Source organism: Engystomops pustulosus, chromosome 6, assembly GCF_040894005.1.
Source record: "Engystomops pustulosus chromosome 6, aEngPut4.maternal, whole genome shotgun sequence".
In the NCBI taxonomy this organism is placed as follows: domain Eukaryota; kingdom Metazoa; phylum Chordata; class Amphibia; order Anura; family Leptodactylidae; genus Engystomops; species Engystomops pustulosus.
The window spans coordinates 34,313,412-34,334,906 of NC_092416.1; the positions used below are offsets into that span (position 1 = coordinate 34,313,412).

The 21,495-nt window shown below is 43.1% G+C and overlaps 1 protein-coding gene across 4 annotated transcripts in view; it reads left to right on the top strand.

Moving 5' to 3' along the window:
- Positions 1–6,079: 6,079 nt before the first annotated feature.
- Positions 6,080–21,495, top strand: part of ARHGEF12 (Rho guanine nucleotide exchange factor 12) — a 97,125-nt gene continuing 81,709 nt past the window's right edge. For all 4 annotated transcript variants that reach the window (XM_072155626.1, XM_072155627.1, XM_072155628.1 and 1 more), the window contains exon 1: positions 6,080–6,407. In XM_072155626.1, coding sequence (XP_072011727.1) covers positions 6,376–6,407 — 32 coding nt within the window. In that variant the 5' untranslated portion in view covers positions 6,080–6,375. The remainder of the gene's footprint in view (positions 6,408–21,495) is intronic.

A 21,495-nucleotide genomic window follows, 5' to 3' on the forward strand; every position in this document is an offset into this window, starting at 1 on the left:
ATATCTGGCACTGGTGGCTTATTAGCGAGCGCATGAAAGTAATCTCAGACACTTAATTTTTTTTGTTGAAAGATCTTGTGTTGCAATTCTTATTTTTATCAGATATCATGCGGCGTTCCCTATGTAGCTTTCATGAGAGTTCTAGATACATTTTAGATAGAAAAAGTGTCTGGATATCAAGTTTTATGAAAGTAAAATTCCTGGGAAAACATGCTGGGACTTGTAATTCCACAACAGCCTAATCCTACGCTTTGCCTCCCATTGATTTACAGTGCAGCAGAAGACAAAGGATTTATTTCAGAAGGGTTTGGGTGGAGTCTTTCCGGGGAATACAACCTTTAGCACTTTTGGCACTACGGAGCACAATCCATGCACCTTTTTTCCTCTCCTAACATCTTAGAGCCTCCAGAGACAACTCTACATTACTTCTGGAATGTTGTTAATTATCATTAGATGACAATTTAATGAACTGTGGAGTGATATGTAGAGCATATAAAAAAGAAAGCACATGGTGTACCCCATATAAAGAAGAATTTGCTGCTATGAGGGGTCCATGTCTTCAGATGGCTGCAGATTATATTCCTTTTCATTTCAATGGGAAATAATTTTCTCGGCTCAATCACACACGTGAATGTAGTTAAGTTCGATGCATCAGAAACACAGAGCTGGGCCGGCTCCAGCAAAGCCACGTGCAAGGAGAAGCGTATAGCAATCGTTCCATTTAAAAATCTGATACATGACATACACCCAACTTGAAGGAAAAATAGGAGAGCATCAATCCACCTGACAAGTTTTGGACATTGTGTTGTCCTTAAGGAAAGAACTATTAACCCCTTAATGACCGCCGTATCGGGTTTTTACGGCGGTCATTAAGGGTACTTCTTCTGACGCGTACGCCTTTCTACGGCGCCGCGTCAGAAAAAGATTTCGGGACATCGGGTCAGTATAGTGCCGGTGTCGGGCTGTGATATCACAGCCCAGACCCGGCACTAACACCCGGGATCGGAAAAACTCCGATCCCGGGTGTTTAACCCCTTACACGCCGCGGTCAAGCATGACCGCGGTGTGCAAGTGTGTCCCCCGTGGATCGGACTCCCCCGGTGTGCTTACTCTGAAAACTTCCCATAATATACAATTTTTCATCAAACACCATCACAAAAAATGTTCTAAAAAGTGATAAAAAAAAGTTACATTACCTAATATGATACGACTGAAAAGAACAACTGTTTCGCAAAAAATAAGCCCTCAGCCAGATCTGACAACAGAAAAATACAGAATTTATGGCCCTGAAAAGTTGTCAATAGTAAAAACAATGCGATTTTCTCCAATATTGGTTTTGCTCAGGAAAATTGAGCAAAAATAAGAAAAACTATATAAATGAGGTATCACCGCAATCGTAGTGAACCAGAGAATAAAGATAAAATATTATTTTTACGTTACGGTGAGCGGGGGGAAAAAAATGCTAACAATCCAAAATAAAAATTGATGATTTTGTTTGTGTCCCCCTTGAAATAGTTAATAAAATCTCATGAATAAGCTATAGACTCCCAAAATAAATTATCTATACATTGTATCTCATCCCATAAAAAATAAGCCCTCAGATGTTCGCATTACCAAAAAAAATAAAAATGTATAGGTCGTACAATGTGACAATACAAATCTGCTGTGAATGGCGCCTCCATTCATCCTATACTCGGCCGTGCGCCCGTACAGCAGTCACCACCACATATGGGGTATCAGTTAACTCGGGAGGAATTGGGCATCAAGCGTTGCAGTGCGTTTCATCATTTAATTTCTTCTGAAAATGTCAGTTTTGGCCTAAATGAATGTATTTTCCAAAATCGCAGGTCCATATTTTTTAACCCATGTGAAACACTTAAAGGGTTAATAGACTTAATAGAAGTTGTTTTACATACGTTGAGGGGTGAACTTTCTATAGTGGGGTAATTTATGGGGTTTTACTATTATTTAGGCCTCTCAAAGTCACTTGAAAGCTGAGTTGTCCCTCAAAATGTGAGTTTTGGCAATTTTCATGAAAATAAGAAAAATCGCACCTAAAGTTCTGCACCTCATAACATCCTAGAAAAATGACCAGAAGCATAAAATATCATCCCAACATAAAGCAGATATTCTGTAAATGTTAATTATCAAACTTTTTGGGTAGTTTTACATCTTGTCTGGAAACCAGAACATTTCAAACTTGGAAAATGAAGAATTTTTACAAACTTTTGCCAAATTTTCACTTTTTTTCAGAACGAAACGCAAAACTTATCACTTAAATTTTATAACTAACATGAAGTACAATGTGTCACGAGAAAACATTCTCAAAATCACCCGGATATGTTAAAGCGTTCCGAAGTTATAACCACTTATCGTGAGACATGTCAGATTTGAAAAATCAAGTCTGGTCATTGAGCTGAAAACTAGTGTCGGTGATAAGGGGTTAAAGGGGTTATCCGGGTTTTAAAAATTACTTGTGGCCGGGCTGGGGAGGGCTATTTAAAAATAATAACCATGTACTTACCTCGTCCGGCACCGCCGATGTCCCGCGCCGCGGCCGGTCTTCTCTGTGCGCCGGTTTCATTACAAGGGCGCACAGGGAACTTCCGGCCGGCCGCACCATCTCCCAGCGCTTACAACGCTGGTTTTTGCTGTCATGCAACAGGAAGCTTCATCGTTTACTTCCTGTAAATAAACACTGGTCCCTGGTCATGTGATGTCACACAGGTGCACGGCTCGTTATAACACACAGATATGATTACATTGTGAGTTATAACGAGTTGTGCACAAAAAAAAAGTTAAAAAAAATCCATTACAGTATTGATGATTTTCTACTCCTCCGACCCCCCAAAAAAGTTTATAAATTTTCAATATTAGGGCATAGAACCCCCAAAATGGTACCAGTGGAAAATCTCATCAAATGGCCCCACTAATAGAAAACCTAAAATTTTATAGCTCACAAAAGGGGCGGCAATGGGGAAACTAAAATCCACTAAGTTCTATATTCATTAAAGGAAACCTACCATTTAGAATGGCAGGGGTAAGCTGTAAGTACCGAGCACCAGCTCAGGGTGAGCTGGTGCCGGTACTTACTTTAGTTAGTGTTATAAACCGCGGTAACGCGGTTTTAACACTTTTTAAACTTCAGAGCAGAAGACGCTTCGGCGCTGCGTGCGCGCGCCTACATAGGAAATAGCGGAGATGTTGCGCTCGCACGGTCGCGCGCAGCGCCGAAACCCCTTCTGCTCTAAAGTTTAAAAAGTGTTAAAACCGCGATACAGCGGTATATAACACTAATGAAAGTAAGCACCGGCACCAGCTCATCCTGAGCTGGTGCTCGGTACTTACAGCTTACACCGACCATTCTAAATGGTAGGTTTCCTTTAAGGGATCTTATAATTTATTTTTCTAACTCACTTAAATAAAAAAATGATCACAAAAATTTTAATGTACAAATTTTGGGAACAAAATGAATATCTCTGTTCGAATTGTAAGCTCTCAATCATCATATACAAATAAAAGGACTTAAAAAATAATGAAAATATAATGAATGTTGAGATATGGGATTTGTAGGTAACTCATTTTGGTGGTAAAATTATCAATTTCAAAATCAGATCATTTCAAAATTTGAAAATCAGGAATTTCTAAAAAAAATAAATGGCAGATTTTAGTTTATTTATATATAAGGGCAAAACATGTAAAGCAAAATTTACTACTAACATGAAGTATAATTTGTCATGAAAGAAACCATCACAAAATCATTTTGGTAAGTTATAATGTTCAAAAGTTATAACCATATTAAGTGACTGGATGAAAGATTGTATGCAAATGAGCCTGAGGGGCTCCAGCCTTCATTAATACCTATGAAGCTTGGAGCCACTTAGGCTCATTTGCATATAATCTTTCAGGCTAGTGAGTGGAAGCTGCTGGGCATCTCACTATTGATTTGAGGCTTCTGGATATTTCATTACTAGGGAAAGTTGTTGGGCATTTCACTAGTGAGTCAAGGCTGCTCCGCATTTTACTAGTGAGGGGAGGCTGCTGGGCATTTCACTAGTGAATGCAGGCTGCCGGGCATTAGAGAGAGGAGGTTGCTGGGCATTACACTAGTGAATAGAGGCTGCTGGGCATCTCATTAGAGAGGGGAGGTTGCTCAGCATCTCATTAGTGAGCGTAGACTGCTGGGTAATTCACTAGTGAGTGGAGGCTGCTCGGCATCTCATTACTGAGGGGAGGCTGCTGGACATTTCACTAGTGAGTGGTGGCTGCTGGGCATTTCACTAGTGAGTGGAGGCTGCTGGGCATTTCACTAGTGAGTGGAGGCTGCTGGACATTTCACTAGTGAGTGGAGGCTGCTGGGCATTTCATTAGTGAGTGGAGGCTGCTGGGCATTTCATTAGTGAGGGGAGGCTGCTGGGCATTTCATTAGTGAGGGGAGGTTGCTGGGCATTTTATTAGTGAGGGGAGGCTTCTGGGCATTTCATTACTAGGGGAGGCTGCTGGACATTTCACTAGTGAGGGGAGGCTGTTAGCCATTTTATTGGTGAGAGAAGGCTGCTGGGCAGTTCATTAGTGAGGGAAGCTGATGGGCTTTGCATTAGTGAGTGGAGCTTGCTGGGCATGTCAGTAGTGAGGGTGACCATTGCATTTCCCACCCTAGACTTATAGTAAAGTCAATGGGGCTCATTAACTAAGGGTCGCGCGCTGCTCACTTTTGTCGGAATTTGCACCTTTTTTCGGGGATTGCATGGCTGTGACAGGTATTTAACAACAAATGTCTGTGCTGGTATTGTGTTGCACGTGATCGTTTTTTGGCGCAGCTGCGCTGGCTTTCATGTGCCACAAATTTGGGGGCGAGCCGCCAGACGATCCGACTGATTGGAACTGAGTGCGGAATGAAACTTTCGAATTGTGTCGCAAGCCAAAGCACCGAGATGCAGGATATCGGGCGCACAATCTTAGTGAATGGCGGCACTAATAGCATCAGACAATGCACTTTCGGTGAAGGCCGGCGCCACACAGGGCGCTTTGTCTGCGTTTGCGTTCGCAAGCGCAGACAAAGCGCCCTGTGTGGCGCCGGCCGAACTCTAGCAGACGGGTGAGTAAATGTGCCCTAATAAGTGGTGAAGTCAGGTGCCTTGGCTTATATTCAGGTTTATAGAGTAATGATAGTCACTAGATACACTTAATGCACCACAAATATGGCAGTGTGTGAAAAAAAAAAACCCTCATACAGTGGTGGCAATATAAAAATAGAAAAGTTAGGGGCTTGGGAATATGACATTGACAAAAATTAAAAAGAAAATCCTCATAAAGTGACAGCAACAGAAAATTTAAAACATTATGGGATGGGAAAATAAAAATAAAATAGGCTTTTAAGGAGTTTATGTTATGTTTATATTATAAAAAGTCACACAATTTTCCTATATACTTTCTGTATCAATTCCTCAGGGTTTTCTAGATCTCTGTTTGCTGTCACTCTATAGAAGCTTCTATGTTTACTTCCAGGGGATAGAGATCTGTCCATGGTCACACAAGTGCACAGCTCGTTACATCACACAGCTCTGATTAGTCTCTATGATATAGCGAGCCGTGCACCTGTGTGACCATGGGCAGCTCTCTATCCACAGGTAGTAAACATAGAAGCTTTCTATAGATTGACAGCAAGCAGAGATCTAGAAAACAGTGAGGCATTAATACAGAAACTATATTAGAAAATTATATAACTTTTTATAAAAAAAAACATTAACATTAATGTGCAGAAATGGGACAATTTCTAAGCCAACAAGGCTCATAAAATGGAAGCCTTTACAGGGCTTATACAGGCCACCAGCATACAGCGCATGCGCGAAATATGTCTCACCAGAGTCGCATCGCGGCCATCGCGAGATTTGCCCGCCTAAGCTTTTTTTTTGTATTTGAGTGTGTATGTTTTTCCCCAGAGCCGCCAGTAATTGGTGGTGACGTGAGAACGCATGCGCACTCCGGTGCAGGAATCCTGCCGGACGAGCCGAGCGCTGACGCCCACTGCGCAGGCGCGGGCCTTGCTCACGTCTAGGGCGAAATCTCCCGCCGCGCGAGACTTCAATCTCCCCCCACCTTCCCCTCTTCCTCGGCGCATGCGCGCTCTGCACGATGAGTCCCGGAGAGGTGCTGGTACTTAGTACCCTTGAGTACCGGCAGAAGAAAACTCTTGTTTTGGTGACTTTTAATGCCTAGCTCTCCGGTCTCCGTTACCCCGTTGCCCTTATGAGCTACTGCTTGGAGTTACCATCCCCCTGCGGGACGGGAAGGGTTGCCCTAAGCTTGCAAATCTAGCTAGAGTTGAACTATCATGCAACTTAGCTAAGGTAAGGACTATCCCAAGGGAACCCAATGAGTGGAACACAGTCTGCGGCCTCGGACAGGTGAGTGCAGCTTTTGCATGCAGGGAGGGGGGCACTTACTTTTTTTGCAACAAGGAGATGACTTGTGATTCTGCAGATCTTGCAAGGAAGCAAAGTCAGGATGTGGAGATCTGCAAAATCTGGAGGAATTTACCTATAAAGCAACTTATTGTAAGCCAGCTGGTGTGAAACTACAACTCCCAGCATGCCCTGACATCTGGAGGCTGTCAGGGCATCCTGGGAATTGTAGTTCCTCACCAGCCAGAGCCTTCCTGTTGAATTTGGATGATTCCAGACCGCTCTTGAATTTCCCTGACGCCTTAAAGGATGCGATTTTTAAGTCATTTAGTAATTGTGACAACGCTGGCACGGAGGAGAATCCGTCATATGTCTCCAATATCATAGAAGCCTCTGACGGTATTGACATTGTTACATGTGACTCTGCCTGTTACATTGTAGCAGCTCCACCCCGGCTGCTACGTGACGCTTTTGTTTTGTTACATTATAGTTCTGTTTTTTTATTTATTTTGGTAGTATTAAGACCTTGCTCTGCATAAATGGTGTTGATTTTCATAGATTTCTGTACAGTGCGTTTGTACCTTTTGTGATTGTGACAAGGCTCAGTTCATATCGTGTTTTGGCATGTTAGGAAAATCTTGCAAAAATGACTTCTGTTTGAGGCCACGTGATGAAATAAGAAATTACTGTGTTTTGGCTGCGGTGGCTGACCCATACTGATTTATAGTGCTACGGTAAATCCCATCTATAGCCTGCATTTATATGATATTTATCTGGTAAACTTCTGCGTTGTGCCTGATGCTCCTACAGGATAGGAGATAAGTGACAGATCACTGGTGGCCTGACAACCCAGACCCCGTTGATCACAACATCAGGGCCCTGGTCATTTCTGAATGAATGGAGCACATCTCTATGGGACAGTCGGAGATAACTGATCACATGTGCTGGGATATCATTGATAGCTTATGTTTCCTATATATAACATTGAAACAGGCAGTGACTTGTGTCATTAGAGGGGAACTCCCTTTAAGGCTACTTGCAGTGCACAGGTTTGTCCACGCGTCTCCACGCGTCACCTGTCTGTCATTCGTTTTTGGAGAAAGACTGGCAAATGATACCACTAGCTTGTCCCAACCTCTTGCAGAGACATTAAATTTTCAGCAAACCATAATATAATTGGGGTTTAGGGTCCGAAACATTAAAGGGGTTGTCCACTTGATATTGTTTGTGTAATGGAAAGTTATACAATTTTCCAATATACTTTCTCTATCAATTCCTTGCAGTTTTCTAGATCTCTGCTTGCTTTCATTCTATATACATGGTCATTGTTTACTTCCTAGATCTCTGCTTGCTTTCATTCTATATACATGGTCATTGTTTACTTCCTAGATCTCTGCTTGCTTTCATTCTATATACATGGTCATTGTTTACTTCCTAGATCTCTGCTTGCTTTCATTCTATAGGAATGGTCATTGTTTACTTCCTAGATCTCTGCTTGCTTTCATTCTATAGGAATGGTCATTGTTTATTTCCTGTGGATAAAAATCTTTCCCTGGTCATGTGACGTCACACGGATGCATAGCTTGTTATATCGCTAGTCATTAGATGTCACACAGGTGCACGGCTCATTAAATCGCACAATCTCTGATTACTCTCTGTGATACTAATGAGCCGGACACCGGTGGGACATCACATGACCAGAAACAGATTTCTGTCCACAGGAAGTAAACAATGAAGCTTCCTGTGGAGTGACAGCAAGCAGCGATCTTTTTATAGGTGCTAAAACGGTAATAAAAGTGAGTAAAATTGTAAAGTAAAGGGTTAAAATGATCTTTATTGTGTAAACATCACTTGGGGATTAATATGTAAGAACTTTCTTTCATGGGCAAACCCCTTTCAGCTCGCCCTACCCTACAAAGGGGTAAACTGTGGTCTACCTACATACACATTGGGCCTCGGTACACCTTGATACAATTGAAGGATCACGTGATTGTATTACCTAGTAACTGATCCGCAAATATGGACCGCACATAGGTGGCACCTGAGTGGCATCCATGCTTTTCTTCTATGGGAAGGCTTAAGCTGCAAACATGGGCAGGAATAGGAATTGCTCTGAATTTTCTACATCCGCCATAAAGATCTGTGAATACAGGTTCATGTACATGGGTCCATTGCAGTGTGCCATCAGTACATACACACAGATGCAAACAGCAGTTGTGTGCCTGTTGCCCACAAGCAGTTCAGTTTGAGAAACTCGCTCTAGCAAGATTTTCACTTCTGTGATACAGGGTTTGGTCCAGGAAATCCCACCAGCACATGGCGTGAGCTTCATGACCTGAACTTGTGGACAATCGGCCCAAGAACTGGTTTCAGATAGATCTTGTGTAGTTATTATAAGATCACCTAATGCCAAGTACACACTGCGGCATGTATGGTAACCCTGGTGCCATAGCTCACCGCCTGCATGGTACGTGTTGGCATACTGTATGTAGTATTGGACAGGTGTAAAGGGAAAATGCAGGCAGTCCCCTACTTAAGGACACATGACTTACAGACAACCCCTAGTTACAGACGGACCCCTCTGCCCCCTGTGACCTCTGGTGAAGCTCTCTGGATGTTACTTTAGTCCCAGGCTGCAATGATCAGCTGTAAGGTGTCTGTAATGAAGCTTTATTGACAATCCTTGGTCCCATTACAGCTAAAGTTTTGAAAATTGTCACTGGGACAAAAAAACTTTTTTGTCCGGAGCTACAATTCTAAAATATAAAGTTTCGACTAACATACAAACCGGTGGACCCTATCCTGTACATAACCCAGGGACTGCCTGTATATTCATCTTACGATGGCTCCAGCTTTGTAGTCCATGGTCTGTTCGTTGGCCCTTCAGTTGTTACCTGACCTGTGTATAGTCAACACACTCCTGGTTATGTGCAGTTGGGCCAGCTAAGGGTGCTGTCACACCGGGCATTCTTGGACTGTTTTTGGTCCGTTTTAAATCGTATGTGTTTTCAGTCCGTTTAAAAAGGCTTGCGTTTTGTATGTTTACCATGCGTTTGGCTGGATTGAAACTGTTTATCTTAATTTCTAGAAATGTAGGCAGCCATGAAACGGATTGAAGCCTGCAAAACGCATGGTAAACATACAAAAACGCATGCGTTTTCAGTCCGTTTAGAAATGGTCCAAGAATGGCCCGTGTGGCAGCACCCTTAGGGTGAAGACACACATGGCGTTTTTTGGCCGTTTTTACTAAGTGCGTTTTCAGATTGTAAAAAACGCATGCGTTTTTTGAAACCGCATCCGTTTTTGTCCGTTTTTAATTGCGCAAATTCGGAAAACCGGACAAACTTTTTTAAAAACGGATGCGTTTTTTAACACATGCGTTTTTTTACAATCTGAAAACGCACTTAGTAAAAACGGCCCAAGAACGTCCCAAAAACGCCATGTGTGTCTTCACCCTTAGGGCGATGCCACACGTTAGCGTTTTGATTCCGATTTGTAACAGAATCAAAGCGCACACAGGGTGTTTTTCGTCCGTTTTCAAGCATGCGCTTCAATCCGTTTAACAACGCATCCGTTTTATACCCTTTTCCATGCGTTTGGCTGCTTTGAACCTGTTTGCTTTTAAGATGAATATGTTCAAAGCAACCAAATGCATGGTAAATGGTAAAAAATGGATGCGTTTTTAAACGGATTGAAAATGCATGCTTAAAAGCGGACCAAAAAACGCCACGTGTGGCATCACCCTGACGGTAGTGTGCAGGTGTCTCCTCATGTATCCCCCTCCCTCCCCTGCCTGCTCAATGCACATGACAAAATGAGGGAGGGAGAGGGAGCTGCCTAAGTTTTGAGGAGACTGCTGCAGCTACCTCCCTGGGAACTTCTCACATGCAGCTGGCAGGGAACCAGATAATGTGAAATAAAGTTTTATACAGTAGTGGCAGTATTCAAAATGCTGACAACGGCATTTTTAAAAATCAGGCTATTGGAACTTGTCACCAGCTAAAAATCACATTCCTGATGACGGGTTCACTTTAACTGTATGAATAGTCCAGCTGCATGATCAGCCTTTGGGCTAAAGCACATGGCCGTAGTGGGTCCATGAATCATGGACTGGTTATGGCCAGATTTCATGGACAGACCCCAGTGCGGAGAAGGCACTTTGAACAATATAGATACATATAATCATGATTACAGTTATGGTGCACTTATTTCTATACGTAGTGTGGTTCATTCATGAATTCTGGACAGTGTACGCTCCACTTTTTGGACTGCAAATTATTCCACATGGACTTCCACCATACTGGATTAGGGTACATGACACATGAACAGAGTTTGTCAGAGCAAGCTCAACCATGTATATCCTGGTCCTATGGCACTCGTAGGGTTTTTAGGATAACAATGGTGCGTTCACAAAAAAAATATTATACATGTATTTGGGATTCAGAACCTGCATCATAAATTCAAGGCCGAGAATTACGCTTGCGCTATTGAACTGGTTAGGGTCATACACTGACAATCCCTACCTAAGGCTCCATCTACAAGTAGAGTTAACGCATGTGTTTTGAGAACAGCTGAATAGAGGAGATTTGCCTAATTATATTGCTGTCAACATTACGTTTACAAAACGCATATGTTAACACCCTGTGTGTATGCAGCCTAATGGGGTAATAATCTACATGAGGCTGCCAGTCACATGGTATCTGACCATTTAGCCATGTAAGGAACTATATTTACTGAGTATTATTACATTATTAGTAGTTACCATCACAATTCTGGCAGCAGATAAGAGTATGGGGCCTCTGTGGTGATGGCCACTACCTGCTGGTCGTACCTCCTTGAATCTGCTCTATAAGGATGGTGTACTGCCCTGTATGAGGATGGACACTTACTATTGCTGCTCTTGTCCTCCTCGTACCTGCTCTCTAAGGATGCTTTACTACTCAGTGTGAGGATGGGCCATGCCTGCTACTCATATCCTCCTCATATCTGTTCTACAAGGATTGTGTACTTACTCATAGGAGGGTGCCCACTGCCTGCTTCTTGTTTCATCTTCATTTCTACTGTATAAGGATGGTGTACTGCTACTCATTTCTTCCTCATTGGTGCTTTGTAAGGATGCTGTTCTGCCTGTTACTCCTATCCGACTTGTATCTGCTCTACAAGGACCATGTACTGCCCAGTATGAGGATAGGAACTTCTTCTACTCATATGCTCCTCGTATCTGCTCTACAAGGACCATGTACTGCCCAGTATGAGGATAGGAACTTCTTCTACTCATCTGCTCCTCGTATCTGCTCTACAAGGACCATGTACTGCCCAGTATGAGGATAGGAACTTCTTCTACTCATATGCTCCTCGTATCTGCTCTACAAGGACCATGTACTGCCCAGTATGAGGATAGGAACTTCTCATATGCTCCTCGTATCTGCTCCATAAGGACCGCGTACTGCCCAGTATGAGGATGGGAACTTCTTCTACTCATATCCTCCTCATATCTGCTCCACAAGGACCGTGTACTGCCCAGTATGAGAATAGGAACTTCTTCTACTCATATGCTCCTCGTATGTGCTCTACAAGGACTGTGTACTGCCCAGTATGAGGATAGGAGCTTCTTCTACTCATATGCTCCTCGTATGTGCTCTACAAGGACTGTGTACTGCCCAGTATGAGGATAGGAGCTTCTTCTACTCATATCTCTTCTACAAGGACCGTGTACTGCCCAGTATGAGGATGGGAACAACTTCTACTCATATGCTCCTTGTATCTGCTCTAAAAGGACTGTGTACTGCCCAGTATGAGGAAAGGAACTTCTTCTACTCTTATCCTCCTCGTATCTGCTCTACAAGGACTGTGTACTGCCCAGTATGAGGATGGGAACTTCTTCTACTCTTATCCTCCTCGTATATGCTCTACAAGGACCGTGTACTGCCCAGTATGAGGATGGGAACTTCTTCTACTCTTATCCTCCTCGTATCTGCTCCACAAGTACAGTGTACTGCCCAGTATCAGGATGGGAACTTCTTCTACTCTTATCCTTTTCGTATCTGCTCTACAAGGACCGCGTACTGCCCAGTATGAGGATGGGAACTTCTTCTACTCTTATCCTACTTGTATCTGCTCTACAAGGACGGTGTACTGCCCAGTATAAGGATAGGAACTTCTTCTACTCTTCTCCTACTTGTATCTGCTCTACAAGGACCGTGTACTGCCCAGTATAAGGATAGGAACTTCTTCTACTCTTATCCTCCTCGAATCTGCTCTGTAAGGACGGTGTACTGCCCAGTATGAGGATAGGAACTTCTTCTACTCTTATCCTCCTCGAATCTGCTCTGTAAGGACGGTGTACTGCCCAGTATAAGGATAGGAACTTCTTCTACTCTTATCCTCCTCGAATCTGCTCTGTAAGGAGGGTGTACTGCCCAGTATGAGGATAGACGCTTCCTACTTGCCATCTCTTCCTCCTTTCTGCTCTGTAAGGATGGTGTACTGCCCTGCCTGCTGCTCTATGTTGTACTCTGGTATTACACACCGCATGATGTGTAACTAGAACTACTGGCTCCACAGCGACTAGGATGAGCGTGCAGGAAGTGTCGGCGCGTAAACAAAACCCTCCCTGCTCTCCGCATCTCCACATCAGGGGATTTTGTGTTTCTTCAGGACAATGACTGCATGACATTTACTTATTTTATGTAGAATAATGTGTACACTTCTATAGATACTTTCATCCAGTATGAAGACATGAAAATGACATCTAAACCAAGCACACTTACCTGCTGGTGTGTGCCCCATCTGGCAGGATCAACTCTTCTTTAAGCTTTCTATACCCTTGTCTTTATGCAAATGAGCCTGAGGGGCTCCAGGCTCCATTGACACCTATGGATCCCCTCAGGCTCATAATTTAAAAAGACTTTTTATATAGAAAAAAAAAAATAGGGCATAAGAAGCTAAAAGAAAGGCAGATCCTGCCGGAGGGGGCACACACCAGTATGTCAGTGTGCTTGGTTTACAATCCTTCATCCTGGTGGTAGATGTCCTTTAAGAGTAGAGATTTCCCACTGCGCACTCTCCCACTTTCCCATTACTGTAACAATAGAGAGAAATGCGCAAATTCGTTTTTCGGGATTGGATAAGGAAAACGTTTCCTCTTGGCTACCTTGTAAGGCAGACCCCTTAACATCAAGCATGACTTTCAAGAATCCTAATAACATGATGTGGGATGACACACTGGCGCATCCGCTTTTTCCATTCACCGACTTATACCCTTTTACATCTTATTTATAAAGAGAGCGCGTTTAGTAGAAATTATTTATAATACAGATCAGCCGTTTTGGCATGTGCGCTGTTCCCTTTATTATTTACTGTTCTGCACTTTTGGGACCATTTGTGCCTAGTATTACATCTTAACACAATTTCATTGTATTCAAGTGAATGGCACTGAGCTGTAATAACTGGCACAGCCATGAGGTAAACAGTGAAGGGCATCCTGCACCTGCTTGTATGCCATTGCCCCCCGAACTGGCTGATCGGAGAGCGTGCTAGAAGTCCGAGGCCCATTGATGTATCAGCTATTAATTTTGGAAAGCGAGATTAATCCCTTCACAGGGCACAGGCATATTTCCCTCAAACACTATTTGATGTAATCGAGAGAAAGCCATGTGGAAATTTGCCAGTGATCTGCTGATGTCCACCTCCGGTGCATGTGCGTTCAGCCTCACAACACCTTTTTGTTTGATATTGTTTGAGATTTTTCTAAATTCACAGGCAACACAACCGTGTGCTGGACTGGGCCACAAATATTCCCATTTCCGCCTAGTGAAGAATTAGAATTTAGAATTTCTAAGTCAGGCATGGGACCCTTAAGGTGCAGTTACGCATACCACTAGCGCTGCACCTACAAACACAACATTAGAGCCGGAGGGCGGGCCTTTGCCTGAATGCATATGCGTTTCCATAGAAATGAAAGCGATCGGTAACCAGCACCTACTGTCTTGCATTTAAACAATACAAGACACTGGGTGCTGGTTATTGAATGTGTTTCACTGAAAATGCGTAAGTGATTAGGCCTAGGCTCCCCCCCCCCCTAACTGAGGGTGTGACTGCACCCTCAGTTAGGAGACGAATCATCACCCTGTAATAGTATTTCAAGTTGTTAATGGGGTTGCACCAAATTTGATTGTTATACCCTGTCAACAAGATCTTATCCCATTATCCCTAATTGATGGAGTTGCAGGTTGAACATGTGACCTCTCCCACATTGCGGAACTCCATGCTCGGTTACCTCCCCCGCACTCAAAGACCGTGAAATGAAAATGATAAACCAGATTCGATTTCACTTGACCGGCAGCAGGACTCAGGACTTCCTGTGACATCCCATGTCCTGCTGTTGGATGGAGGTGGCCGAGCAGTGATTATTTTAGGCATGCCCCCTCCCTGGTCACCACTCCAACAACTGATGTGGGAGTAGTTAATGGAAGTTCTTGGCGCTTCCAAGCAATGATTTGGGAGGGGTTATCATGGAGAGGACGTGTATACAGTAATGTGGTTGCCAGCGACTACACATAGTTTACCAGGGTAAGTATAACATAGATGACTCTATACTTTTGTAGCAGTTAGTAACACCTTTTTATATAGATATTCAGCTTGTAGAAAATAATCCAGACTAGTAGTGGCAGATTTAGTTTTGTATGCTAATAAGTGGAATGAAAGAATATGAGAACTCTGATCTTCTTATCAGAGGGGTTACAGGAGTCTTTAAATTAGCAGAAACTTGTGCCAGATTTTTTCATAAGTATTTAGTGGGAAAACCCCTTTAATAGTAGTGCGGGTGCCCACGCTACACTGCACACAGAATTTGAATGCCAGGTGCACAAGTCCCATTCATTCAAGAATAACCTGCAAACCAATAGTAAGAACACAGGACTATCATATATGGTAAAATTAAGGCAGTGATTTCTTTTTTATTGAGTAAACTAATTTATTAATAATATAAAATATTCATAAATTAGTTAAATAATTAAATTAATACTGTAAAAACTGAATCTCCCCGGCATTAGCTGGGAGATGAAACCCCCTACTAACGAAACATCCCAACCCTCGGCCGGTAGGAATGTCTCTCAGCTGAGGCTCGATTGAAGACTGGGCCAGATGATCACGGCTTTTATAGGTAAGTAGCCAGGCTATGTAACCAATCCAAAGAGTGGCTGCAAACATAAGCCTGGAAACAGCATTTCTATTCGTCCATCTTGTGACGAATCACAGCTTACCTTTTACTATCACTAGGCAGGAAAAAAGTGCGGGAAGAACCAAAACCAGAAATTACCTCATAAAATACGATTACCTCATCCTGAGGTAGATTTAAGTAGCATCTAACTAATGATGGGAATTCTGGCTCTTCTTAATGAGCTGGCTCATTAGGCTCCGCTCACTAAGAAGAGCCAGCTCTAATAAATGTATAATACGGAGCTGCAGGCCAGTCAGTCACCACACAACACTCTATTTTTAACCCGATTTTATCGGGTTAAAGGGGGCGTGGTGAGGCGTTTAGGGGCAGGATTTAGTGAGCCATTGAGTCTGTTCACATTGTTCATGAAAATGAGCCGGCTCTTTGTTCAGGCTCGTTTTGCGAACATGCCATCACTAGCTATAACGAGAAAACCTGAAAGGACCGTAAAAATTACAAAATTCATGAGGGGCTATGACACCATGTTGTCCCCTCACACAATTAGTTCCATTATCTCAAATGAGGACTTGCTGGTTGACATATTTCCTTAGTATTGATAGCTGGTGGTGTATATTGCCACCAATTTTCATTTTCACTAGTTTAAACCAGATAACGTGTCACTTTCTTGTCTAAGATTATGGAGGCGGCCATCTTACCTGTGCTCTAGTAACAGCAATTGGTTAAAGTGTTTGTAGCCTGTTTCCATGGAATCCTATATATTTGCAGTAAAACTATAAACCTAACATCTAAGTTACGTATAAGCGACTACCTACAGAGATTACTATACTGGAGCAAAAAATAATTGGTTACAAAATTTGATGTGGTCTTCAGTGGGACTCTGTCTGCTCACAAATCACCTCACAAGTAAAACCAGCATTATGTGGGCCCTTTTTCCAAGTGAACCTTTCCTTTTCCCTAGATATGTCATATCAGAGAAAATTCAGTTTTTATCTTTATGTAAATGAACTTCTGAATGCACCGGGGCTGTGGCTGTAAATTATTTTCTAATATCACAGATCTGTGAGAAACGGCATAGGTATGTATGGAAAGCCTATAAAGTGTCCTACACACTGCTGGTTTACGTGTGGGGATGATATGGGTTAACCCTTTGGGTTAACGGGGTCTTCCTAAATCCTGGTCAAGATTTGTAATTACCTTACTCTGGCTCACCGCTCCACTGTCTTGTGTCAGGACCGGCGGCGGCCAATCGGTAGAATTGGAGGAACACAAGACAGCTGCTTCAACAATAGAACGGAGAGCCTACTTCTTGCTAACCCCTGATCTACTCCAAGAAGGGGTTTCTAGGCTTCCCCTTTAAAGGGGTTCTCCATTGACAACAAGTTAGCCACCATGCTATTAACTGACTAACTTGCTGATTGGTGGGGGTCTCCGTGTTGGTACCTCCACTGGTCACAAGAATGGAAGAAGTGCTGAGGAAGCAAGTGGAGAGTGAGAGCAGTGTAACAGCCTGTAAAGCCAAAGGGTAGATCTCTTCTGGCACATTAGCATTTTTTTTAAAGTTGATTTTAGAATAAAGGAGGTCATGGATAACAAATATAAGATGATTACCACAGTCCGGGTGCCTGGATCTATGAGTAATGTCCCCGGTTTATCATGATGGATTTTGATGGTAGGTTTCCTTTAAAGGGGATAGTCCCTAATAAGATACTCCTTCAGGGCAAGTACAACACAATAATAGGATCACTCACATTGTGCTTACCTCAGTAAAGTTTTCTTGATGCTTGTGGGAGTCTTGAGTCATGTGACTTCCCTGGCAGCAGGACACAGGACATCACAGGAAGTCCTAAGTTCTTCAGTCATGTGACCTGTGGACTACAGGCAAACTGGGATATGGTAGACCCTATAAGTTTGTTATTGGTGGCCAACCTAAGTCTAGAATCCCCTCAGATTTAAAAAAAAAAACAAAAAAAACCCCACATAAATCCAGAATGAAATAACGTAACAAATACTAACTTTACTGAGCTACTGCTGTTTCGGCAAATCTGTCCTGAAGACGAGCAGCAGTGCAGGACTTTTTTTTCCTTCAATTTATTGTATGCCTGGCTGTACAATCCCTTTAAATCTATGCATGTGCAGAGGGTTTGGAGATCTGTGATAGGAACTAAACACATTTATCCACACACCATTTAGAAACGTTCTCGTTATGTTGGTGGCTCATATATATGTATGTATAGTGTGTATGTATGTGATAGCTCGTTGTGTACCCTCCCCCTGTGTCTTGGTGTGTAGGGCAGTGTGTAGTGACTACTCGCTGGAGTACACAAGGCCTCTTCTGTGTCTAGGAGATGTTCCAACAGTGCTGCACCCTACAGCCAAGCTATTATCCCATCACTTTTTCCATGGGACTGGGGACACTCAGGTACTGTTCCTTCAGTTTTCTTTAGAAAAGTACACAGCCTCAGACATTGGATTTTCCATGCATGGTCTGTCTAATCCACTTCCATTACTGGGGGGAAAAAGCCTTCTCTCATATTATGCCACATTTTTCACTTCTGTTTCTCTGAAAATCCTCAAACTTTCTAGATTCTTGCAGCTTGGACTCCGTTCACATCCAGCCTGTGGTTTACGTCGGAGCACATGTAGTATATTAAAGTGTTAATCTGATCACTACACTCCTTAGTATTACTGTAGGCAGAATGCAATCCCGTGAGAAAAGACAATCCCGAATGGATATTTTCTGTGGAACGCTATTTATTTATTTATTTTTTTTTTTACATTTTTATTTTACCTTACTAAAATAGATGTGGCGACCGGTCAAAGCAAATTCTCAAGTTATCGCCTATATTTAGGAGGCCGGGACAGGTGATGCTCATTGGTGAGGGATTGATCACTGGATCTCTAACCAATCGTGGGATCAGGGTGGTCCTGATTTCAATGTGCTGGCATGTTACTGCTCCGTTCATCTCTTTAGGACTTCCTCAGATAGTGGAGTGATGTATTCTTCCATCTTTAGGAATTCTTGGCTGTAAATTGATGTTTCTGGTTAGACACGTTCACCAAAAAATACAAGATATTTTTTAAAATTTGGTCGAGCCCCGTTAACCGGATAAAGTTGGCGCTGTATAAGGCCAGGTGAACGTTTTTTAGTCGCACTGTATGTTGGCCAAATTTCCCAGACTGTTCTCTTTGCAGGTACATTGAATTGAGACATCATAATTGCCTTTAATGCTGCTGTCCCGCAGTATGTATAGATGACTAACGTGCTTGGCTTGTGAATCCCAAACAATGTGGTGGCAACATTTGGTTGACTAAACACTACAGATGAGCGTACCCAGTTTCAGGTTTGGCAGCTCACCTAACGCGGACATGTTGCTTGGTGGGCTGTAGAGCAACTAATCGGGCAGCATTACGCACCCCTGAAACTAGGCATGGCTGTGATTGGCATCATAATTGCCTTTAATGCTGTAGTCCCGCAGTATGTATAGGTGACTAACGTGCTTGGCTTGTGAATCCCAAACAATGTGGTGCCAACATTTGGTTAACTAAACACTACAGATGAGAATACACAGTTTCGGGTTTGGCAGCTCGCCTAACCCGGACATGTTGCTTGGTGGGGTGTAGAGCAACTAATCGAGCACCATTACGCACCCCCTGAAACTAGGCATGGCTGTGATTGGCCAGATAGATACCTGGTGGACCCACCTGGTATATCATACCCATGCCTAACTGCTAAGGGCGTAAAGCTGCCTGTTTAGGTGCTCTACCGCCCATCACAAGGGACATTTCCGGGTTAGGCGGGGCTGATGATTTGGAGGAGGCCGAACCTAAAGTTCAGGTCCGCTCCTTTCTACTAAACGCTGGACGGGAGTCCAAGCAACATAAGTGTGCATGATGCAAAGAGTCCTTTCATCCCTGCGGGACAACCACATGTTTCCTCCTTCACAGATCCGGACTGTGCGTGTGAATAAACCCTTATGCTACATTCCGACTAACGTAACGGGGACAAATATACACCCCCCATAGATGGCAATGGGCCTAGGCGCCCAACGGGAGCGCTTCGGTGCGGCACCATACTGCACAGTACCCCGTAGAAGGATAGGACATGTCCTATCTTTCAACGGAATACGGAGCCGTGTGCCATATAATCCTATGGAGAGAGGCGGGGATGAGCGGTGCTCACCACCTCCTCCTCCTCTCCCCTTGCGCCTCTGTGTGCCCACCGTGCTACGGTATGGCGGGCAACTGCCTTCTGAATGTAGCCTTAATACTCTGAACCTGAGTGGCAAGCAATGTTCAAGATCTATGGTCAACTGTGTTTTCACCAAACATGGTTTCTTAGGGTGACACGATGATCCTTAGTTGGGTGACGGGCATAGATCTTTAACCACCGCACCTTATTGTAAAAACAAATCCTAAAATCTTTAGGTAGACCATATTATTTCTGCAATTAAAATTTTTGCCTTTAAAACTTGAGCGTTGAAGACAATGGTCACTAAATAGATAATTATACCCTTGGCGGCCGGTAGCCCACTGTTGGACGTGCTTGCGGTTCTCCCATGGAGTGTAATTATGTTTCTAGAAAGCGCCATTGACTGTAGGCCGGTGTTGTCGCACAATCCTGCTGTTTAGGCCTTCAGAGCGGCACTAGATGTTATGTACAGGATGGTATATGGCGACATAATTATTGTTATCATTGTGTAATTATTGTTGTACATGGTTTTTATGCTCTGCCTCACAAGTTATAGTAACTGTACTTCACTGGTGACGGATGCCGTCTACCCTTGAACACCAGGTTAAACTGGTATTGTGTCTGGGGATGTGATGTGTGGAGACAAAACCTGAATAGTCTGTCGGGTTCATATAAGGTTGTTACACTAAAGCTTTTCATATATAACGTGTACTGGAGATTTATTTTTGGATCTAAAAGCCTTGCAGCGCTGGGGTCCTTGGTTCAAGTTTCACCCAGTTCAACATCTGCAAAGAGTTTGTATCTTCTCTCTGTGTTTGTGTGGGTTTCCTTTGGGTCCTCCGGTTTCCTCTCACACTCCAAAAACATAATATTAGGTTAATTAGATTGTGAGCCCCATGGGGACAGGGACTGATTTGGCAAGTGCTGTGCAGCGCTGTGTAATCTATAGGTGCTATATAAAGAGTCATTATTTAGATTGTGTTGTCGAAATGTTTTAAAAAGCATTAATCAAAAAAAAAATCTACAAAAACGTTTTTCCTATGCACAAAGTACAAGAATCGAGTCTGCTGTATAATCTAACACCACATTCACCATACAGAGATCCGCCGCTGCTCCCGATACGGCGCAGTCCCTCATCACACTTCCTGGTTCAGTGATGACATAGGTTCTTGTTATCATTGTAGCCAATCATTGTCTTCTAAGGTCACATGACTGGTGACGTCCCCCTTTTGTCTGGATGTCATTGCTAAACCAGGAACCATTTATGTGGGGAATCGGTGAGGTTTAGTGTGGCCTTTTCTCTATTCTTACACAGTCTTTTTAGATAAAAAATTTTAAATAAAAGACACCTTCAATTATGCCTGGTCTATAGTCCCAAAACATAGCGAAACACCCATCCCCCCTTTATCATATCTCAGTCATGCGGTAGGAAACTGAACTCTGTCTGTGTCAGAGTGAAGGTGGAAGAAGGTCCCTTGAATCGGCCCAAAAGTTGGCTGATTGGTAGAACTTCTTTAACTACATAATTTAGTTGATTACTTTTCAGGCCCTCAGACAATGCCTCATAGTGAGACACTAACTACCTTCAAGCTAAACAGGAAAATTATTTTGCACTTTTTCTACATGGCTCATGGTCTTCAGACGACCATGAACCACTCAAGAAACGGGATCCGTATGGCAGCCATGTTTCCTGGTCCTAGCTCCATGCTTAAGAAAAGGGG